At 49.5% G+C, this 24,490-nt stretch overlaps 2 protein-coding genes across 5 annotated transcripts in view; one reads left to right on the top strand and one right to left on the bottom strand.

Annotated features, from left to right (window-relative positions):
* Positions 1–24,490, top strand: part of LOC138521770 (butyrophilin-like protein 9) — a 379,874-nt gene that overhangs the window by 270,939 nt on the left and 84,445 nt on the right. The window lies entirely within an intron of this gene.
* Positions 1–24,490, bottom strand: part of LOC138521769 (E3 ubiquitin-protein ligase TRIM39-like) — a 189,521-nt gene that overhangs the window by 139,112 nt on the left and 25,919 nt on the right. The window contains exon 2 of the mRNA XM_069634836.1: positions 24,220–24,315. Coding sequence (XP_069490937.1) covers positions 24,220–24,315 — 96 coding nt within the window. The remainder of the gene's footprint in view (positions 1–24,219; positions 24,316–24,490) is intronic.

Raw genomic sequence — 24,490 nt, 5'->3', positions numbered from 1 at the left:
GTATAGAAGGAACGCAAGGGCCAAGAAGAAAGGTTCACACATTTCTCTCCCATCTACAATACAATGCTAGAATAGATTACATTTGGGTCTGGGTTGACTACTAGGAAAGGTCCAAGAAATAGAACAGGGACCCATCTCGTTATCAGATCACGCCCCTCTGTGGGTCGAGATCGCTATACCAGATAGCATCAAGGGACTATGGAGGTGGAGGCTCCCGCAAGAAGTACTCCAAGATCCAGTGTAAACAATATTTGAGAAAATATCACTGTAAAGCAACGCACTGTGGGGGGGGGGGGGGGTGTCTGTACTCCTGCTCTCTATATGACAGAGGAGAGGCACAAAGGACCCCAGCCAAGATTCTCTATAGGGTAGCTATAGTCGAGCAATCAAGGCCTAGCTTCTCAGGAGGTGATGCGGGCTGGTTCTTAAATACAGTGTAGTCCCCAAGCACCCACAAAGTAATGTCCACACACTATTAGTTAAAACAGTCTTTATATAAATAAGGTTCAAGGTTATGTACACAAATCACAATAATCCACTTTGTGCTCCGATAATTCTAAAATGGTAAATATATACAGTTCTAGGTGGTACCACGATTACTCAGATTCCATTAAAATGCATCAACTGTACTCAGTTCAAATAGCATACAAATCAACACAGCAAAACGATATCAACCATAGACCTAGGAGGAAGATAGGTTGGTTAGACAATTGGCAGAATACTGGCTCGTTACCTACACACAGTTCCGTGTCAGGACCCCCCCACTCCACCCCCCGGCCCCCCAACTGGGAAATCTGTAAATGAAGATGCTAAGAAAAGCAAAGTGGGGTACCTATTTGGTTATGCGCTAGGACCCAAAAGATGAGATTGGACCTGTATTGGATGAGGATTTTAGCAGCAGTTTAAAGGGAAAAGTGGGTCTCCCTACCCACTTGGGGCGAGTACTTCATAAAAGGATTCCCAAACCTGCGCTGAAAAACCACTAACATAAATTTGTGAACACATTTTGTGGAAACAGAAAGGAGCAGTCAATACAAGAGCAGGGTAGTATCACTTTGAGTCAGTGTGGAACAAAGTGCCTAATGGCGACTATCGTATTATGTGTTTAAAATCTCCACTCAGTACAATAAATGTTGACACTGTTCTTCACCAAATCTTTTCCGTTTCCACAAAATTTGTGCACAAATTTATGCGAGGTGTTTCGTTTTTCAGCGCGGGTTGGGGAATCCTTTTATCATGTAAATGAAGATGCACTACAAGCCCAGTCCATATACGGTATATTAGAGTTTTATCTTCTTCTATAGTTCTGCAACCCAATGTACCTTGTGTTGTAGAGCTCCTCGTCGCAGAATCGATGGGCCCTTCTTAAGACACTACCTTTGAGGCAGGAGCCACGGGTCGAACTTCTCAGATGAGAAAAGGGTGAACGTGGTTGTTGAGGCAGCAGCTTCGGTCCTTGCGGTGCTTGTAGTCGAGTGATCGAAAATGTCCTGCAACAGGGGAGGTGTGCGGTGCACCTCGACGACGATGGTTCGTTGCGGCAAAGAGTTAGTGAAGAGCTTTGGCACAGCTAGAGCATCGGGTCGTCCGCGTTTGGCATGGCCAAACGGGACGTGACCACAGCTGGCTTCAGTAGCTTCGTCGGCATCTGGGGGTGGCGAGAAACCCACCAGTGGATTCTCCTCGGTAGTCGACGACCTCGACTTTCTCCGGCAGGACGAAAGCAGACGACTGATGAACAAGGGAATCCTTGGATCAAATGTTCTTAGGCAAACAGGAGCACGGCGGCTCCGGTCGATGGACGGCTGTCCGGGGCTTTTCTTCGTTCTCCTCGGCGGTCCCCTTCTCCGGTCAGCAGCCTTTCGTAGGTCTGTCCACCAGGGAGCTTTGGCAAAGATCAGCTGGTGCATGATGGTCCCTCGTAGCTCGGGGAGAGGTCTCCTTACCAGGTTCTCTCTTGGATCAGTTCTTGAAGGCACAGCAGCTTTCATATTACACGGAAGGGACCAGCGGTTCACCTTCGAGAGAAATCATCAAGTATCAACTTCAGCTTCTGAACGATTTCTAGCAGTGAGAGGCCCCCAGATATAGTTTTTTTTAAAACGCTTTATTGAATTTTACCACATGTCAAAAGAAAAGGAAACATTCCCTCCCACCCCTCTTACCCTCTTCCCCACAAGGTAACGAGCATTGAAATCCTAAATCTCCTTTCTTCCGGGCAGTCCCTTCACGTTCATTGTAGGTCTAGTAGTCTCAGGCGTTGCGGGCACCACATCACTCTGAAGTCATCCTTAAGGAAATTAATTATTTCCCCCCAATCCGCAGTAAAGTTCTGCACTTTATCGTCCATGGCGTAAATTGCCCATTTCAAAGCCACCATTTCCCAAATGTTTCGAAGCCAGTCCTGACTCATAGAGATCTCGGGGCTCTTCCATCTCTGAGCTATCAACATCATAGCCGCTAGAGTCAGTATCACTTTTGCTTTCTCCCTTCCTCTGGGTTCCCCCACCTCCGAGGCTCCTCGGATGCCTAAGAGGATCTGTACCGGCGTTCTTTCGTCTCCCCGGCCAAATGCCTGTTCCTGCACCCTTTGTACCTCTCTCAAAAAAGGTTCAATCTTTGGGCACTTCCACCAGATATGCTCAGCCGTTCCTGCCAAACCTCAGCCCCTCCGGCATCTACCCGATCTTGCTGGAAACATCTTATGAAGCCGGGCAGGGGTATAGTGCCACCCGATTAAAATCTTATACCACGCTTCTTGCAGTTGGGACACTTCAGCCAGTTTAGGTATCCTCCTCCATAGCCTCTCCCATTCTGCCCTACTGATTTCTCTCCCTAGGACCCGTTGCCAATTCTTCATATAAGCCCACTGAGAACCTGTATGCGAGCTATCTAGAATCTTATAAATATTAGAAATTAGGCCCTTCGTTCCGTAATTAGTTAGTAGGAAGCTCTCAAACTGTGTTGGTTCCCTTACCGCTGCCATTCTAACCCCTGGGTGTAATACCCAGTGCCGTATCTGTGCGTATCGTAATCTTTCCCCCTCTTGTATTGCGAATTCCCGCTTACAGTCTTCAAACCACAGCAATTCTCCTCCCCGAAACATATCAAATAGCTTCCCACAGCCTCCCTCCTGCCATCTCGCAAATGCACCTTTCTCCAGGCCCGGGGTGAAATCTCCATTGCCAAAGATGGGTCAATGGCGACGGGAATGTAGTTATTCCCTTAGACTCCGCCAATTTATCCCAGGTATCTGCCATTAGCTTAGTAATTGAACTTTCATAGAGATGCCGGGGTCTGTGCGCTTTAGGCAGCCATAGCACTTCTGCAAGGTTGAGGTGTGCCACCGCCCCATCCATCCTCACCCAAAGTTTATCTTGCTGACCTTCTCCTTTCAACCATTCCCTGATGATTCAGAGCTGAGCTGCTTCATAATACAGTCGAAAATTTGGTAACGTTAAGCCTCCCTCCCCCTTGGCAGGGATCAGTAAGCTGCCGCCCACCCTAGCTCTTTTCCCTTTCCATAAGAATTCTTTAGTCAGAGTTCCCAATTCCTTGAAGAAGCTCAAGGGTACCGGTTGCGGGATCGCCTGAAATAAATACCACAGCCGTGGGAGTGTTACCATCTTAACCGCTGCGATCCGCCCGTACCAGGACAACTTAAGACTTCTCCACCTTTGGAAGTCCCTCTTGATTGCTTTAAGGAGAGGGCGGAAGTTTGTGGAATACCACTCAGCTAAAGTTGCTGTGATTCTCACCCCCAAGTATCTAATCCCTCCTGAGCTCCATAGAAAGCGAGTACCCCCCTTTAGCTCGTCCCGTTCCCCTCCCCTTAACGTTAGGTTTAGGACCTCAGATTTGTGAGCGCTGATCTTTAACCCTGAGACCTCCCCGAATTTTTCCAGCAGGGTCATGCTAACCTGGAACGATTCGCTCGGTGCCATCAACATGAGCAACATGTCATCAGCAAAGGCTACGACCTTCTGTTGCTCTCCCCCAAAAGGAATGCCCCGTATCCCTGACGCCTCACTTATTACTTGCAAATGGGGTTCCAGGTAGATCGCATAGAAAATTAGGGGTAGCGGGCAGCCTTGTTTTGTTCCCCTCTGTAGGTTTACCCATCTAGAAGCTGTCCCATTCACCATTATTCTAATGGACGGGGCTTGGTAATTAGCCTTAACCATTGTCATGATTTCCCTCCTAAAAACCATCTTTTCCATTACTCGGAACAGAAAGGACCACTCCACGCGGTCAAAGGCCTTTTCTGCGTCAAGTGCCACCTGGACCGTGGGAGTGTTCGTTCTCTGCACCTTTTCGACTAAGTGGGCCACTCGCCTGATATGGTCTACGGTTTGCCTGCCTCTGACGAAGCCTGCCTGATCGGGGTGTATCAAGTACGGGAGAATGGTGTCAAGTCTATTTGCCAGTATCTTTGTATATATCTTGGCATCTATATTGATCAAAGCTATGAGGCGATAGGATGCTCTCTCCTCTGGGTCTTTATGTGGTTTAAGGACAAGGGTCACTTTTGCTTCCTCCATGGACGGGGCAATCCTACCCGTCTGCCGAAATGAATTAAATAGCAAGGTCAGTTGCGGGGGCAAATGCGAGAAACAATTTGTAAAAGACTGCAGTATAGCCATCCGGGCCGGGGCTTTATTTACTGGAAGGGCCCTGATCACCCCTCGTACCTCCTCCTCCGTGATTTCTCGGTTAAGGACCTCCCTCGTTTCCCTACCGATTTCCCGCAGCTTTACAGATTGTAAAAAATTGTCATGCATATCGCTTAGGGGGTTTTGGGAGGCATAATACCCCGCCAGTGCCTCCTGTATTTCTTCCTGCTTTGTGACCCTTTCCCCAGAGCCCAATTTCAACACTGTAATCAAATTTTTTGCCCTCTTCCCCACCCACCCCCAAGTAGACGTGCCAAAAGCACGTCTGCCTTATTTGCCTTTGCGTAATATTTCTGTCTCACTGGCAGTAGTGCTACCTCTGCCTTTTTGGTACGTAAAAGTTCCAGCTGCCCCAACGCTTTCCTATATACCCGCATAGCTACTCGGGAAGGGGTCCTACCCGCTGCCTGTCTAGCCGCTTCCACCTCAGTCTCTAATTGAGCCTCCAGTGCTTTCAATTGTTTCACTCGATGAGCAGCTGCTGCAATTAGGTCCCCCCTGATAGTAGCCTTGAACCCGTCCCACCTTACATCCTCCTTCCTATTGACAGCAAAGAAGACCTTAATCTTCTCTTCAATGTTCCCCCAAACTTCCGGGTCCCTCAGGACAGCCATTGGAAACTTCCAGCCTCACACTCCCCCTCACCCTTCGACCAAGGTCCAGAACAGCCGAGACTATCCTATGGTCCGCTATCCCCATCGGTCCCGTATTCACCTCCCGAATGCCGCCAACTAATCCCACCGAGACCCATATATAATCTATTCTGGATTGCGAACCATGAACTCCAGATAAGGGGTAACCCTCCTCTTCTCCCTTTAATTCCCTCCATACATCTCTCAACCCCATCCTACCGATCCTATCCTTGAACTCTGCCGACATTACCCCCCCCCCCCCTCCCCCCTTACTCGTCTGCTGTCTCGGTCCTTCTCCCTATCCCAAGCTATAGTAAGATCTCCCATCAAAACAATCTGACCCCAATATTGTTCTTCCAGCACTTTCAGTACCCGCTGCAAAAACTGCTCCTGATCGGAATTAGGGGCATATACAACTGCTATTGTGTAAGGGGCATCCTGATATTTCCCCCTGACCACAATATATCTCCCCTCTTAGTCCCTTGTACAGCGCCAATTCTGAAGTCGACCGTATTCCTGATAACTAGTGCCACCCCCTTTCTTTACTTTGACCTGAGGCATGGAGAATCTGGTCGAATCCACGCAGCTTCAACCTTCCCTGATCTTTGAGCACAAGGTGCGTTTCCTGAAGCCCCATAATATCGGGCCTTTCCTTTCTCGTGAAGTGCTCCAACTTTTTCCTCTTAAGAGGGGTGTTCAACCCTCTTACATTATGCGTTAGCCACTTAAGAAATCAGCACTTGGGACTTGGTCCTCGCTATGTGCTACTGCCCTCCCGCCCCTCCCTACAGTAAATGACTCGTCACCCCCCTCCCCTTTTCCCTCCCTACCCCCCCGCCCCCCCTGGAAGGACAACCCCTTCCCGCTTGCTCTCCACTCCTAACCCGGGCATCTCCACTCTTTCCATACCCAAAATGGTTGCTCCTCCTATGACCCATAACTTCAATTCTCTGTTTAGAGGCCCACCACCCCTTTTACCACTGTTATGGCTCAGGGGTCTGACAATGTCCCGTTCCTCTCTTCACTAGGTTTTTGTTGCAGACGGCCTTCCTTGAATCCTCTTCTCCTTTTCTCTCCCACTGTCGTCCGTTCCCAGGGTTTCAGTCTGGATCGACCACTCGTGCCCAGTGTGCCTGAGCTTGAAGGGGTTTCCTCCAAATCTATTTGAAGGAGATCTGCCCCTTCCTGTAGAGATGCAATAAGTTTCTGGGTCCCCTCCCATTCAAAAAGCAGGCCAAACGGAAATGTCCATTTGTATCGTATAGCTTTCTCATTTAGCACCTTTAGCAGTGGGCCCATTTGTCTCCTTTTCATGAACCTGCTGCTTGCCAAATCTTGAAATAATGCAGTCTGCTGCCCTTTAAACATAATGGGTTCCCGTTGCTGTGCTGCTCGAAGGACTGCCTCCTTCTGGGCGTACCTGGTAAAAGCTGCTAGTACGTCTCTAGGCCTCGCCGTCTGTCCTTTGGCCATCCGCCCAGTTCTATGCACTCGGTCTAGCTCAATCGTCTCAGGGCTTCCTTCGTCCAGGATGTCGGCAAAAATGCCTTGGGTTACCGCTTTCAAGTCCTTGTCCAATACCGATTCCGGCAACATTTTCACCCTTGTATTGATCCTTCGGGATCTATTCTCCAAATCCTCCATCTGAGTTTCGAGATTTTGTGTTGCTACATCCAACCTCTTTATGGCTTGACTGTTAGCTGTGGTTTCTTTATCTACTTCTTGGAGGCCTTTTTCCAGGGTGTCTGTCCTTTCCCCTAGTTGCCGCATCTCTCGTCTTATATCCCCTAGGGCTTCATTTAGATCGGCTCGCATCAGTTGAAATTTTTCCTGAAAAGTCTTTACCAAATTCGACTGTAAAGCATGCAGCTCCCCAAGGAATTCTTGTCTGGACATTACAGCCTGTTCCTCCAACACCCCCTGGGCGGTGTCTTCTCCAATCTTCTCTCAAGAATTCCCGAGGCCTTCCTTCAGGGCATGCACAGACCAGATTGCAGGGAGGGTGCCCAGCGTATCCCCCGAAGCTTGAGCCACTTTCCCCCCTTTCCCTTTGGTTTTTGTGGTCATGATGCTCACTTCCCCACTCCTTTGTGCCACTAGTAATTATGTCCATGGACCAACTTCGTCCCCACTTGTCCTCCTCTGAGCCTGAAAGGTCGGGGTTTTATTGCCACAGAGTTCCACTATATCCAGATATCGGGTGTCTCCCCCTGTTTTCTTCCATCCGCCCCTGAATCCTATTACGGGCTCCCATACCAGAGTATCCTCTCAGTTTGTTCCTTCTTTTTTTGCTTCCTCGTCCGGTTCCCGAGTACCTAGTGACTATAGTCTCAGCAGCCACCCGGCGTAGATGTTTGGACTGCCGCAATCTGCAAGGGAGGGTGGGTTGATTTACTGGATGCTGCTCCTTTTGAATCTCCAGCAGTTACCCCCTGGATTGAGTCTGTTTTGGCTCCTCCCCCAGATGCTCCCGCTCTGACGCTTTCTTAGCCCCTCTTCCCCCCCTCTCCAAGAGCAGCAGGGGGGGGGGCATTCCAGTCTTATGGTGAATGTGCTCTGGGTTCTTCTCCACTTCAAGGGGGGGGGGGGCGGGCGATCTGTCCAGGCCTGTCGCCGCAACCGCCTCAACTCTGCACCGCTCAGTGGCCAGTGCCCCCTCCCCTCCCCGGCTCCCAGTGCGTCCCCCGACCTCTCCTCCAACAGCAGCGGTGTTTGCAATTCCCCCGCTTGTCAGGGGACACCGGGCAGGGCCAGCACTCCTCTACCGCCGAGTCTGAATTTTCTGCCCTCCACAGGCCTTCTGGCACCCGGGTCCCGCCGCCGCTGGTCTCCCCCCTCCCACCGGATCCTCCGCCGCTGCACGTCGGTACCTCTGGTAGATAAGGCTCTTCAGTGGCGCTGCTCCATCAGTTCCGCCTCCCTTGCTCCTCTTCACTCGCTTTGGGGCGTCCCAGTGCTGCAGGCCTCCCAGCCGCGCAACGCCTCAAAGGAGAGGGCGGGTGGTCCGTCACCATGCCCGCTGCACACCTCCAGTCCCCCGCCGCGACTCTCCCTCCGTGGGGCACCATCTTTTCTTTGGGCCACCCGGCAACTCCCGACACAGCGCCGCGCCACCGCGGCCCCTCCAGGCGCTCCGCTCACTCCACTCCGGTCGCCAGTCGCTCACCAGGCCACGTCTCCCTCCTCAGCGTTGCCGCGGCTGAGGACCGCCACAGGCTGCCCCGCTACACTGAGTGGCTCCGCGCCTCTCCGCTGATCCCTGTGGGGGCTTTCTTGCTTCCTACAGGGTCCCGCTGATGGGGCGGTGGGCACCACTCACCAGTCGGGTCAGGAGAGCACCGTCGGCAAGTCTACACAGTGCCGGCGGCCATCTTGGAATCCTCCACATATACTAGTTGATCTCATCTTTGTCTGGATGCCAGCAAGACGGAGATCCTCCTCATCGGCACACCTTCACCATCCTTTACGCTCACTCTCTGGCTGGCTTCCCTTGGCTCTCCTTCTACCCCCACCTGCGAGACTAAGAACCTCGGGTCAGCTTTGACTCCACCCACATCTCTGGAGGTCTCTAAAAAGTCAAACATCCTACTGCACCTCCTCAGAGGTACTCTGCCTTTCCTCCCTTCCCCCAGAAGTTCATGGTATCCCAAGCTCTGATTCTCTCTAGGTTGGACTATTTTAACAGCCTCTTTCTAAATCTACCTGCCTCTGCTCTCCACCCTCTGCAACTAATCCAGAACAGGACTCTGAGACTTGTCCTTGGCCTCAAGCCCTGGGATCGTATCTCTCCAGCTCTGAAATCGCTCCATTGGCTCCCAGTGGCTCCCAGTGAATGCAAGGATTAAGTTCAAAACCCTCTGCATTATCCACAAGGCTTTCTGGGGCTGGGGTCCAAAATACCTTCAGCTATCCCTCCGTAAATACCTCCCCTCTCAAGCTCTTCTCTCCTCTAACTCCTTCAGGGTCAGTCGTTTTTCAAAAAAACGAGCTGGGGGCAGATCTCTGTTTCGGCTGGGGCTTCCCTCTGGAACAGCCTCCCTGCCACACTTGAGGAGAACCATGTCCGGTTCAGGAAGCACCTCAAGACCTTCCTTTTTTCTTCTGCCTTCGCTCCCCCTCTCCCCTGCTGATATGTTCTCTCTTGGCACTGTGCACCTGGTCAACCGCTGTCCTTCGAGCCCAGGTACCTGCACACCCTGCCACCCTCCTGCACTGCCTCCGGGCCACCCCTTGCACTGGGGTCTGTGTCTGTACCTATACAGCCCACCCCACTTTTTCTTCCTGCACTTATCAGACCTACCCTGTCTCCTGCCTTAAACCTAGCACTTGCAATTCGCTGGCTGCACTTCCACTGTTTATGCCTTTTTTATTTATGTTTCTCCTCTGCTTTGCACTTTCCACCCCCCCCCCCCCCCTCCCATACACTTTCGCATTCTCAATGTCACTGGGCCTAGTAAGATCGCCGTTTTGTTCTCTCCTGTTCCCCTCCCTTGCGTACGAGCGCAATAGAAATAAAATATCAATATCTCCCATTCACTCTGCTGGGTCCCACTCAGGCAACCAATCACTCAGAAGGGCAGTCAGCCAGTCAGCCAGCCAGCCAGCCAGCCAGCCAATCAGGCGCACGGTTGATCCAGGCCATTCTTCTCCATCCAGGCACTCACAACACAAAATGTGGATTCAGACAAGTACTCTGCCATTCAGCACTACACACTGCATTCATACCAGTTTCGGGCAGGGCTGGCTCAGTCATTGTGTCAAACACCAGATATCAGACACCCATAACACCGAATGCGCATTCGTCACACACTCCATTCACCCAGGTCCCACCTCACACCTCACAGGCGTACCCACAACATAGGGTCATTGGGAAGGCTCCAGCCAGTCTGGTCGGCACTTCCCCACACTACCATATATGGAACTGCCACACAACAGCCAGTCAGGGGGAAGGGACAGAGTCCGGGCTTCCCGGGACTTTGGGAAAACCAAGTTAACAGTCGATGGCCGGCAAGAGGCCATCTTGTCTCCATCAGGAATCCACTGATTCCAATGACAGGGCCTGGGCATCCCAAAATGGAGGATGAGCAGAGCACCTGCCAATTCAGCACGGAGCTGCCACCAGCCCGTACCCTGCTCGGTGGGCCACACACAGGTGCCCAAAAACATACACTAGGAGTACAGGGTCATACTCCCACCCATGGGTGCCATAAGGGTATCTCAAGGGTCTGTTCACCAAACCAAATACAGGAAGAGCCGCAATAAAAGGACAAGGATTCAAAGGCTCTGTCCCCTCTGATGCATTTCCAGCATCCCAGTCGCCCTCCCCCCCCAGACTGAGGTTAGGATGCCTAATCTCCCACAAGATAGGCACCCTCATCCAGACGGTCAACATACCTTCTGGAAAGGCCATCTGACTTATCATGACTCTTCCCTGGTCTATGCTCTATGGTGAAGTCTAGCCCTTGCAGGCTAATGGACCACCTAAGCAATTTTGGGTTCTCACTTTGCATAAGCCATTTTAAGGGATTATGATCCGTTTGGACCTTGAAGGTAGACCCTGTAAGGTATGGCCTAAAACGCCTAAGGCTCCAAACTACACTAAAAGATTCCTTTTCAACAGTAGCCCAACAAAGTTCCCTACCCTTGAGTTGTCTACTGATGAATATGATCGGATGTTCTCTTCCTTTGTCATCTAACTGAGACAAGACATCTCCAATTCCGGTGTCGCAGGCGTCGGTTTGAACGATAAAAGGCTTACTGTAATCAGACACACAACACAGGTGCCCTACGCAGACTTTCCTTCAAGCCACTGAAGGCCCTCTGACCGTCTGTCCAATTAACCTTCCTCAGTTGTTTGGGCAAAGTCAGAGCTGCAGCTATAGTTCAATAGTCTGCCATGAAGTTGAGCTAATACCCAGTGAGGCTCCAAAAAGGCTCTCACCTGGGTTTGAGTAGTGGGAGTCTCCCAGTCATGTAATACTGTACTTTACTGGGGGAAGAGGTTGAATTTGACCCCCTACCACCTCATGGCCAAGATACGTGACCTTCCCCTGAGCTATCTGGCACTTGGTGGCCTGTATAGTGAGGTTAGCCCTTTTCAAAGGCCTGCAACACTGTATCCAAGTGAGTCAAAATGATCCTCCCAAGTGGAACTGTAACCGGCGATGTTGTCCAAGTAGGCCACAAAAAAAGGCCTCCAGCACACCGAGTGCATGCTGGACTAAACGTTGGAAAGTGGCAAGTGCATTTTTCAACCCAAAAGGCATGACTCTAAACTGGTGGAGCCTCTCAGGTGTTGAGAATGCAGTCTTTTCCTTGGCATGGTTCGTCAGAGCCATTTGCCAATAGCATGAGGCAAGGTCGAAGGTGTTCCCAAATTTGGCAGCACCTATGGTATCCAAAAGCTCATCAGCCCTGGGCAATGGGTGCACGTCAGTCTTGGTGACAGCATTGACTCCTCTGTAGTCCACACAGAACCTCTAATCCTTGGTACCTGTCTGGGAACATGCCTTGGGGTCAAGGTCAGTATGGTGTTGCAAGACAGATGGACTGATCATTGAAGGTTGAAACTCATTTATGCACCGATTAGCATCGAGTAATGTCCGACGTTCCTGAGTGGCGGGTACATCTGGCGGGCTGTGTCCTTTGTTTCTCTTCTGTCTGGGTGCACCTCTGGTCTTGTGCAGCCCTTTTTCCTACCGGTGGCTGGCTCGCGAGATTGTGGTGTAATCTTTGCCCCTCCCATGAGCGATGCTTTAAATCTACTTGCTACTATAACCGGGATATGCAAAGCTTTATCCAGTCCCTGGAGCATATGCACTGTCCACGCTTTCCACCTGGCCTGTGCTGCGGCTTTAAATCATTCGCAGAACGTCACCTCTGACCTGGACCAAACTTGCCTGTGCAGCGTCATGCATCGGCGCAACAACTGATAGGCTCTCAGACAATTGATATGGGGTTGCTGGAAAGAAAGAAGAATTAGAGTTCAAAGCACCAACTATCCCACTTAGCTAGCTGCTGCTGCGGTGGTAGAGAGCAGAAAAACCAAAGTATAAAATACATTAAATAAAACCTAAGTGGGATGCTCAAATGCTGCAGTCGAGTGGCCACATAAACAAGTTTCCTGTAGTGTGAGCCGGTCCACATAAACCAGTTTCCTGTAGTGAGAGCCAGGTGGCTGGGCCACATAAACCCGTTTCCTGTAGTGTGAGCCGGTCCACATAAACCAGTTTCCTGTAGTGAGAGCCAGGTGGCTGGGCCACATAAACCCGTTTCCTGTAGTGTGACCAGGGTGGCTGGGCCACATAAACCCCGTTTCCTGTTGTGTGAGCCGGGTGGCTGGGCCACATAAACCCCGTTTCCTGTTGTGTGAGCCGGGTGGCTGGGCCACATAAACCCTGTTTCCTGTAGTGTGACCCGGGTGGCTGGGCCACATAAACCCGTTTCCTGTAGTGAGAGCCAGGTGGCTGGGCCACATACACCAGTTTCCTGTAGTGTGACCAGGGTGGCTGGGCCATAAAAACCTGTTTCCTGTAGCGTGACCAGGGTGGCTGGGCCACATAAACCAGTTTCCTGCAGTGTGGTGGCAGCAGCACGGCTCAGTAGCACTGCATTGGCTACATTCAGGGTCTTCTGCCAATTGGGTTCGGCTAGCTATGGTGCACAGCATCTCACTCCACTTGGCACTGCGATAAAAAGGTGCCAGTGCACAGATCCCATTACGAATACAACCTGTACTAACATTATATGGCATATTTATTTCCTGTGCGGCAAGTGTCGCTCTACCATTAAAGGAATGTCATGGAACACGCAATCAACGTCACTCCATAGCCGAAAATCATTCATTTTAGCCACCACACATGATCAGCCAATAAAACAAGAGGCCACAATGACCCAGCTGCAAATCTTTAAAGAATCCATTCAATGCTGGAAAAAAATCCATTCAATTTGGCATGAGAAAGCGTTCGATGATACAAGTGTAACTTACTTGGAAGTCAAAACAACCAGTGTGCGAGGGATAGCCGGACAGAAAGCAGCCACCCGCTCCAGGCAGCCTTGGTGAAATGGCAACCAGGGCTCTTGCCAGAGCAGCCCACCAAGACAACACTTGCACTGAGACTCCAGCAAGCCTGCATGACGACGGATGTCACTTAACCCAAAAATGCATGAACAGTGGTTGAAGGGAGAGAGCAAAGCCACTGGACTCTCATGCCCAACCGTGCAACTCTTTCACCCACCCCCTGTGCCCCTCCCATCGCCAGAATGTGAATGAGAAGACATACAAGTTGGACAGAAAGAAAGTGCTAACCTATAGCTTTGGCATGAGGCCCCTGAACTTTTTGCTTTTTCTCTCGACTGGTTCACCAACCCCCTCCTCCCTTCCCATTCACCAAACAAGCCGGAGGTCGAGGACTACAAAACCTGAAAAACCAAAGACCCCTGGGACTCAGAAGCTGCAGGCATGAGCCTCTGGATCACCGTCTGCACCTCCCGGTAACCACAGCTTGAACTACAGCACCATTGCACCCCAGCATCATCTGTAGTGGCTCTAAAGTCGAGCCACATGAGTGGTACACTCTCACCCCCTATCTGCTTATCTGCAGGGTTGGGTATCGAACACTTTTACTCCCTAAAATACTCAACAACAACAAAAAAAGTATTGGCAATGGCAATAGTTTTGGCGTTTACTGCTGGTATTTGCATTTATAGGCACCAGGGTGCAAGGAGGAGAGGGCACAGTTTTAAAGGAGGATGCGATAAGGGGCGCGGGTGTGCAAGAGAATGAGAAGGAAGGAGAATAGTGCAGGGGAGGAAATGGTTAAGAGAGGTGCCATCGATGAGGAGCAAGAGGATTGAGGGGGTAAGAAATAAAGCGAGTGTGTGAGAGGAAGGATGAGAGGGGCTAGAGAGTGGGGTTAGGTGGGGGAGTGGGTTGGACAGCGAGTTTGGCGAGTAGTGGTGCCACGTATGTGCTTGTTACCTCCCTGGCACACAGCCATTATCGCCCGCCCCATCAGCCTTCCATTGCCATGCCAATTTTCCGCATTACCCTACAAATGCCACCCTCCTGCTGCACTGCAGTGTTTTGGAGCTACTGCCATGTCGGCAATTCCCTTTATTTCTCTGTGTAATTTTCAGAGTGCATCACGCCACCCTACCCTCCTTTTTGAGAACCAAAATTCTCCAAACGCCCTGGCTGCCCTGTGGATCGTCTAGAAGCAACTACTTGCCTTGGTTGCTTCCACCAACGGTGGGATTAGTGAACCTTGCTCACCATACGCTGTCCGCCATCTTCCCTTGCATCGAGAACTGTGCACTCTTCCCAACAGCCGGCCACACCAGCAGTGTGGCCGCTCGCCATTAAACCTTTAGCCACCCTCACATCATTCCTTAGTTATCCACTACAGACCTGCATTTTGTCCGACCTCTTTTTGCAAAGCCAAACATTTTCCACCCATATTTTAGGTTAGTCTAATGGTAGGTGGTCGTGGTTTGCCAGCTGCTGCGTGCCGGCAAACCACGCCTTATTTTTCCCATTATTGTAATTACATGTACTTAATGGGCAATTGTCGCAAAAGTTCACTGGGAACGTACCTGTATTAAAAACAAACTTTAGTAATGAATATGTAGCCCAGAGTTAATTTTCCTCACCCCATATAGCATTGCATTCATTCTTAAATGCTGCACGGAACCAGCATGCTTTCACGATAACGATGCGTAATAAAACATTTGCCTGTGGCGTACAATTTGCTCTCATTACCCGCCAACCCTCACCTACTCCAAAACTTTTGGTGTCCCAAAAACTGGACGACCTTACCCGAAACCGGACCGTTCACCCAGTCAGTGCATTACAGTTACAAAACCCGCAAGATGTATCCCTAATAACCGCTGCACGCACCTTGATGAAATGCCAAATGTATTTAATACGACCCTTTCACTTACCCATGATACCAGTCAGCCTTGACGCCGTTTTTTTCCAATGCCCACTCTTTCGCCTCCCAGTGCAGCCTTTGAATACGCAGTGAGTTAATGCAAGGGCAACCCAAGTGGCTTAAATGCCGAGTCGTACACAGTGTCGCCAAGTGAACACCCATAGCCCACATACATGCAAAGGATAACTTGGCACCATGCCCATATATAATGGAAGGATCTCTGCATGTTGCCACACTGCATGAGATGCCAACTGACTTATTTTGAGGACACTTCTTAATCCCTCTCACTTCGCCTAGACCGGGGGCTATCAGTGACTTCCTGGGCTTGGCATTCCATAGCGTTTGGCAGCCAGTGACGTGCATTCATTCCTAAATTGGCAGCCTCGAGCGCTTCAATTGACTTACTTTGCAACTCTTCGCTCCCAGGTGTTTTGCCTGTGCTTAAATTCCATTCTAGGCGATGACTGGCTGCGCCTATTCTACCTCCCTCCCCAAGCCTCTATTGTCTCTACACTTATTTCGTATTGTATTTCTTGTGTTTATATAGCGCTTTCATCCAAAGCGCTTTACATTTTAACAACTGGATACATATAACAGTAGAAGCAACTTACAATCATGAATCAAACCAATAAAACAGTAAGTAGAGCAATTAATCTGTGAGGGAAGAGGGAAGCGTGAGGAGGGGACAGTAGAGAAACAGAAGGGGTAGAAGGGTAAGAATGGGGAGGGTGGAGAGAAGGGGAGGTAGAGGATCATAGGGAAGAGACAAGGGAAGGAGAGGGAGCGAGAGGCGGGGAGGGTTTCATGGCGGGGGATGGAGAAGGAGAGATTTTAGGGAAGTGATGAAGGAGGAGAAGGTAGGTATAGAGCGGATTGAGAGAGGTCAGGAGTCCCAGTGCAGGGGGGCTAGGAGCTGGAAGGAGCGGAAATGGGAGGGGGCACACGGGGAAGAAGGAACAGTGAGAAGGAAGTGGTCAGCTGAACGAAGGGAGCGGGAAGGAGTGTAGAAAGAGAGGAGGGAGGAGAGATAAGGGGGAGCAAGGTCATGGAGAGATTTAAAGACTAAACAGAGGAAATTAAATTTAAGATGGGAGTGAAAGGGAAGCCAGCCAAGGGAAGAAAGCGAAGTAGAAATGGAGTTTCGGGATGTAAGGAGACAGAGGGTATGGACGGCAGAATGGTAGACAGATTTGAGGGGGGCGAGGCGAGAAGTAGGTAGCCCAAAGAGTAAGAAGGAGCAGTAGAAGAGGCGAGAGAAGATAAGGAAGAGGTTAAAAGTTTAGTAGCATGGAAAGTGAGAGAGGAGCAGACTTTGCGAATATTAAAGAGGTGGTAGCGACAGGTAAGAGAAATATGATGGGAGAAGGAGAGGGAGGAGTCAAAGTGAATGCCTAAGTTGCGAGCGTGGGTAGAGATAGGAAGATTAGAGGGGGGAAGTGAATGAAAGGTGGAGGAGAGGGAGGGGGAAGGGAATTGGAAGGGAGAATAAGACTTCAGTCTTATTAGTATTGAGGGAAAGAAAGTGGGATGACATCCAGTTGTTAATGGCAGTAAGACAGGAAGAGAGTTTAAGGTGGAGATCGGTAGAGAAGGAAGAGAAGGAAAGGAAGAGCTGGGTGTCATCAGCATAGAAATGGTGAGAAATACCGAATGACCCCAATACCGAATTACCCCAAACCCCCCCCCCCCACACACCCCACTCCCTCTCCTTTTGTTTATGCTCTTGCACAGTGCAAGGACAGGCACGTGCATTCATGATTGTCCTGTTTTACAGTTTGTTTTCCTCATTTCTGTTTTTGTACCTCTGAACGCATTGCACTTGCCCATTTTGAATGTACCAATGACTATTAAAAATGTTCAATCAGTCCACTCTATAGATAAAATGCATGTAGTAAACCACCTTAAGTGTTTAAATCCATTGCATTAAACTGACGCGGCACACTGAAATGGCTTTGCTTCGGCCATCAGGCATTTAGTACAGCGATACTTCAGAAGACACTTAAGTAGGCGTACGTAAAGAAACGCAGCAGAGTCCAAAGCAAGTTTTCCTAAATTTCAGTACGACCAGTTTTGACAGAACTTGCTTTCGAGTTTAAAAGCGGGGAAAACTAAAGAACATAAACGGGCAAAAAATATATGTAAATAAACCAGATGGAGGCTACGCAAGTTACCTTTCGGTTTGCGGTAGAAGACCTGGACGGAACTTAATGAGATGCGAGGATGAAAAGGGGGGGGGGGGGGGGGGAGTGGGGTGACACAATGCGCTGCCTATATGTGAACAGGAGCAGCCACTCTTCTGAATGCATGCAGGCGAAAAGGGGGGCGGGAGGGGTGGTGGCCAATCGACGTGGTATGCACTCCCGAAAAGCAGGCCTCCTTACTGCGATGCCTGGCCTGTTGCCGGTACCATGGCCTATGTCGTGCTATTTCTGTCATGCAGGGCCGAGAGTGTGGTGAAATGTTTAAAAGTACAAATATGGTCATGGCCTCATTACTAGACAGTAGCAACGCTGTAGCCTCGGATTTTCCTCATGCTCAGCGGTCGCTGCCACCTGTTGCTCTTAGAAGATGGCTGCCCTCGCCCAGATGCAAGAAGGGAGGCCTGATGCACTCCTGAAAAGAGATCACTCTACGTTGAAAGTCACACAGACATGTGACATGCGACAGTACCCCTGATAGGGAGAAAACACGCCACTATTGGATTACAACTGCGCAATATAATAGCAATGAACACTTTGTGCGTTGGGGATGGTATACCACAGCATTTTCAGTGGTCATGCCAACCACAAAGATGGCTTCTTGGAACCCCCTTCTTGTAGCAATGTTAAAAATATGCCCAACAATAAATATGAAACTGACACGTGTAAGCATGTACGCCAGGTTTGACACAGGTGCATGGATTGGTTTGGATCGTGAATAGCTAGGTGCAAAGAAATCGATATTACAAGAACATTTCTATTTCATTGTTAAAACATTTACTCGCTTTTAAAAAATACTCCCATTGGGAATGAGATTTAATTTTTTCCCCCTCCTTGAAATATTTCACTTTCAACCTTAAAAACATGTAAAATACACCCACTTCAAAATATTATATGGAGCACTGCTCTCACCAAGGGAATAATTAATGCCAACACCTCGACTGTGCACGTGCTGCAGGTGAACTGACCGCTCGCTATGGATTCTAGAACAGAGTGATACTCTGCCAGCCTAGTGGTCGCAGGGACACCTTGCTTCAGTGGCGATTGGACACTGTAGAAGCGCTTTGCAACATCAAATTAGGGTTTGTATTAAAACAATATTCCATAGCAAGACTGGAGGCGAGCGTTATGCTTCATCTTCATTTATTTTATTCTTCAGCACTTTCAACAAACACAATAACATCTGAAAAAAAGACTTTTAGCACTTTCTTCTAGTCCCAATGTCACTGTAGTTCTATGCTGCCCAGTCCCTCTATGACACTTCCTCTTCCTGGGCTCCTCCTCTTCTTTTACTGCTCTTCAGCAGATAAGTACCTTTCTTCATATCTCCGTATCTGGGGCATGTTAGAAGGGCGATGATTGATATATCATATGTTTAGAAGGTATTCGATAAAAATTATGTAAGGTAGTAGCTCGCTAGAACTAGGCGCAGGCATTATATGTATATATATTTGCAGGCGGACATACAAAATGTCTTAAGTAGATGAGAGCTTACTATGTCAGGTTGACACAAGTATCCGCTCGGCGCATTCCACACGGAATTCGAGCGTTGACAAGCAGAGAAGCGACACCGAAGCAAACAAGCCCTGTGCCTCATTACCGGCACATCCAGGGGCTCGCCGTGCCTCAGACTGCAAGGCCGCAGTTATGTTACGTTATGTTATTTATCTTATACCGCGCCAGGCATCAGGCACCGAGAGACAGAAGAATGTAGGCTACCTATAAGGAAAAAATGCAGCGGAGCAGCCCCCTCCCTCGAGCGGGAGGAGCTCAGCGCGCTCCGAGCGCTCCGGCCCCCTCCTTTGGAGGGGAGGAGCCAGAGCACGACACAGCGCAACATTTCCCGTGCTGAGCCACAGTGAAGACACGGGCCGGCAGGGAGCATTACAAGCGGATAGCATGCAGGAAGGATAAAAGAATTAATGAATCTGCACAGCGCGAGGCAAAATAAGCCCATTCGACGTGCAGCATTGATTTAGATCAGCTGATCTGTTGGCCGCAATTACGGTATTCAACTGGGAGACAGAGGAAGATTCCTCTACTCGAATAGGGCCACAAACAGCCTGGCAAGGAGCCAGTAAGCCCAAACAAGAGGAGGAACACTGGTGCTAGCCACTGTAAAAGCATTTAACCAAAAATAAAAAGTGTAACAATTATCCTCATAAGTATATTTGTCGGAGGTATCCGTCTGCTCGCTAAGGCAAAAAATTTACAAGGCATCCAGTACTACGCAGCAGTGGGCGTGTGAAGGCACTTGAATCTGGTACCAGGCAACTACCCAAGCATGTCTGAATTTGAGTGGAGTGAGGAGGAGCAGCAAGTGCTGGGGAGCTCGTTGACAAATGCAGTGGCTCAAGGGGTGAGACCCCCTACAAGAAAGGCTACAGACTCTCTAAAGTATATGGAGTAAGCCCAGAGAGGAGGATTGCACACTCACAGGCCCTGCTAAAACAGGGCCGAAGGAGAGGGGGTTGGGTGGGGGGGGGGGGAGAAGAAGCTGCAAGGAAAAGCATTTGTTTGAGGAGCCTGAAGAGATGGCAGACTTGTTCAACCCAGACAGCATCAGGAACCCTAGATCATCAGACTGGCAACCCTCCCCCAGGGTGATGCAGTACATGGGCATCAGACTGAGGAAGGCTTTAGACAAAGGAGTGAGGCAGCGTCTCCGAGCAGTGTGTCTGCGACCACACCTCCCAGGGAAAGTGGCCGACACGCCTGAACTAGACCCCAAGATGCTAATCTTTGTTTCAAAGACCAGTAAGGACCTGCGCAAGGGTATGGATAGATCCCGGAGGAGCTGCCAGGAGAAAGTATTGTACAGATCAGGTCCGTCAGCGAAAATAATTGACTAAGCAGAGAGAGAGCTAGGAGACACGGGGGAAGAAGTAGACCCGGACGCACTGGCTAGCTGGGCGCAGAGAGCAGTTTGCCTCCTAGGCAATGCGAACTGCGCCATTTCTTCAGAGAGGTGAGGTTTGCTCCTGAAGATAGACCCGAAGCTGAGTGAGCTAGCATCCTATGAAGCCGGCGAAGCTGCCCAAGGTTTGCTTTACGGGGAAACATTCAGGGAGATGGGCCGATTTGTCGGCATGTACGCTTTGCTAGAGAAAGCGCAAACATCAGCCAAGAAGATTTTCCCGAATAGAGTTTCTGCCGTGACCGGTCGCTATCAGGGTCAGGCGGCCGGTCGCTTCCATGGAGGAAGACGACTCCAGAATTCCAGAGCGCAATACTGGGAGAATAAGCAGGACTCCTTCCCCGCCAGAAGATTTCCGAGAGGGCGCAGAGGAAGAGGAGCCGGCAGAGGACAGAACTTTACACCAGGTGAGAGCAGCGCAATACCCACCATTGGGGGGCATAACAAAGCTTTTCTGGAACAATTGGCACGCCAGCGATATATGGGTGTGACAAACCGTCAGAGGTCTGCACCTAGAGTTTATCCAGCAGCCCGTGCAGACTGGCTGGACCTCACAGCCGCACTTAGCACAATTGGAGCAGGAGAGTTAAGACCGCAAACTCTGACAGCTTGAAGTGAAAAGAGCCATAGAGATATGCGGCACAACCCCCAGATTTGTAAGAAACATGTTTTTGGTCCACAGAAAAGAGAAAGTGCGGCCAGTAATAAACTAAACAGCTGGATAGTGTACGGCCATTTCAAGATGGAAGGGCTCCACCAGCTCAGAGACTGCCTGAGAGAAGGGGACTGGCTAACAAGGTTAGACCTGAAGGACGCGTACTTGTTGGTACCAGTCCAGCAAGAATTCGAAATGCAGAACATTTTCTGATGGGGCAAATCAACTATGGCAGTTTAGAACCATGCCATTTGGTCTAGCATCAGCGCCCTGGGCCTTCACCAAGTTAATGAGACCCATAGCAGCAGCAATTCAGGAGAAGGGCATCAGGACGATTATATAACTAGACAATCTCCTCCTTTTAGCAGAGGACGTTGTTGCATCAAACAAAGTGGGTACAAGACCTGCTGACATCTTTGGGCTTCCTAGTGAAGAGAGAAGTCAGATACGAAGCCAGCACAAAGGATAGATTTCCTAGGTTTCGTGCTAGGCACCAAGAAGGCGACGCTAGAAATGCCAGCGAGAAAGAAGGAGGATATCAAAAGGAGATCAGGGGCTGCTTGAGCAAGCAGACAGTATCAATCTGAACGCTAGCGAGTATAGTGGGGATGTTGGTAGCATCGATCCAAGACATCTTCACAGGGCCCCTACATTATCGAGCACTTCAGAGACTGAAGATCAATCATCTTCAGCAAGGTTTGAAGTATCATCAGCAGATACCGTTAGATCAAGATTCCATCACAGAACTGGACTGGTGGTTGAAGAATATGGACGCCTGGAATGGGCGTGCCATTTTCGGAGATTGACCAGATCTGGTAACAGAGTCAGATGCCAGTCGCATAGGCTGGGGAGCAAGATGCGGGTCCCTAGAGACCGAAGGGAAGTGGAGCGAAGAAGAGCTTTGTTTATACATAAACTGGTTGGAACTCCTAGCAGGTTCATTCGCCATCAAGGCCTTGACCAGGGAAAAAGTAAGTTTGTGTGTCCTGCTGAAAAAAAGACTACATATCATCAGTCAAGTATATAAATCACCTAGGGGGAACGAGATCCCTTCTAGTAGCAGAATTAGCAAAAGACTTCTGGCATTATTGCCTGCAGACAGGAACGTCAGATTACCTGCCAGGGTCGCTGAACGTAGTGGCTGACTGGAATTCGCGATATCTGACAGACTCCAGCGACTGGAGGCTAGACACAGATCTTTCATACTCTGAATCGTATGTGGAGTCCAGTGCACACGGACCGGTTTGCATCACGTCTCAATGCTCAGACACCCAGTTACTTCAGCTGGCGGCTCTACCCGAGCGCGAGAGGAACAGACGCATTTCTGCAAGAATGGTCAGGGGACCTGCACTATGCTTTCCCTCCATTCTTGATGCTGAACAGGCTCTTAGCCGGTCAGAGGGAGAAGGCAGAGTTGGTCTTGAAAGCGCCATTATGGAAGGCGCAGGTATGGTTCTCCCAGACGGAGAGAGACTTCTCACGGACCCACCTGTCTCATCTTATCCTCTGAGAGTGAGAGGGACACTGCCACTAATAGCGTGTACGATATCAGGAGACGCTGGTCACTGCCGGGTATTTCGACACGAGCTGCCGAGCTCATCGCAGAGTCATGGGCTCCATCCACTAGGAGGAGCTATGACGCGGCTTGGGCAAGGTGGTCGACCTGGTGGAGAGGGAGACATTTTCATCCCATTTCCGCACCTGTAGTCGCAATATTGAATTTACTAGCTTCCCTCTTGCAGGACGGGAAAGCATTCCGGACAATTGGAGTATACAGATCAGCCGTTTCAGCTGGGCATTTGCCGATTGAAGGAGTTCCAGCAGGAGAACACCCAACAGTAGTGAGACTCCTAAGAGGAGCAAAATATAAGGCACCGCCGGAGGCAAAAAATAGTAAAGTCTGGGACGTGACAATAGCATTACTTCTGCTAGAGAGCTGGCCAATAGACAGAGTATGTACATATACTTAAGCATAACCACTGTGTTCTCTATGTACATATACTTAAGCATAACCATTGCCCAATGTAACCAAGGGTACAACTGCGTGTAACTAAGTTTAAGAAACACTGTAAACAGCGCCACAATGCCTTCGGGTCTGATGTGCGCTTAACAAATGTGAATAAATAATAATAAAAGATATCTCTCTCTGAAGCAACTGTCCGGCAAATTAGCAATGCTATTGTGCCTAGTATCTTGTAAAAGAGTGGCAGATGTGAAAGCACTGGAAATGAACAGGAAATCCTTCGGGCCTGGGGGAGTAACATTCTCAATAGTGAGAAGAACCAAGACAGGCACTACATCAGTGCATTATCCGTATTTCCCGACTAATCCCAAGTGGTGTATAGCGAAGTGTATCAGAGAATACGAGAATAGGACAGCAGAGCACAGAGCAGCAGGGACTACCAGTTACTAATTGCACGTAGCAAGCCCTTTCAGGCAGTAGCGACAGCCACCATAGCAAGGTGGGTAAGGGAAGTGATGCAGGCAGCAGGTATCAACCTGAATTTATATGGAGCACTCTCAGCGAGAGGGGCCATTGCGTCCAGAGTATTTACAGCTGGAGTATCTCTGCAGGAGATTATGCTAGGTCTTGCTATAGAATAAAGATTACCCCTGCTGATAGCGCAGGGAGTATTAATGTTATTAAACACTAGGAGGCGAGCATTAAATTCCCACCCATTCATGTATTGTCGAAAACGTATATGATTATTATATGGATACGACAGTACACAAACGCCACCCTGTTATCGTTTATATATTCCTTAGGGGAAGATCAGAAGAGCAACTGAATGAGCCACAGGAACAAAGTGGCACGAGGATAGTCATTTCGATTACAAAGCAGCTCCGTTGAGCTCGCACCAAGTTGGAACTGTTCGCCCAGTTGGTGGGTCGTTATAAAGAAGTTCAAGAGGCAGTTCAGAGCTGTAAAAGAGAGGAGGAGCCCAGGAAGAGGAAGTGTGGCATAGAGGTACTGGGCAGCATAGAACTACAGTGACATTGGGACTTGTAGTTTAAGAGAGGAAATGTGCTAAAAGAACCTTTTTTCAGATGTTATTGTATTGTGTTTGTTGAAACTGCTGAAGAGTGAAGTAAATGAAGGTGAAGCATAATGCTCGCCTCCTAGTCTTTAATAGAATACTCCCTGCGCCATTAGCAGGGGTAATCTTTATTATCAGTTGCACTTCACACAAGCATATTCAAGCATCACTTACCTTCAGTTCTTCCGTTTTTTTCTCTTCGTTCAATTTAAGTTTCTGAATTTCTCGAACTTCGTTCCTTAAAGGTGCCAATCGACCAACAAGGTTGCACTAAAAGTAGGAAAAATAAAAAAAGAATATGCTCGAAATGGAAAGTCATACATGACCTATAACATTCTGAAAGGCACAATGATCAAAGAAAGGCATTGCAAAGTCAAGGTTACTTTTTAAAAATGCATATACAGAAAAGGAAACAGAAATTAAGACTATGAACATATTCAAACTT

Source organism: Ambystoma mexicanum, chromosome 13, assembly GCF_040938575.1.
Source record: "Ambystoma mexicanum isolate Mex_15411 chromosome 13, UKY_AmexF1_1, whole genome shotgun sequence".
Taxonomy (NCBI): Eukaryota; Metazoa; Chordata; class Amphibia; order Caudata; family Ambystomatidae; genus Ambystoma; species Ambystoma mexicanum.
Note: the sequence above shows the minus strand (reverse complement) of the source record. Positions and strands in the feature narration are given on the sequence as shown.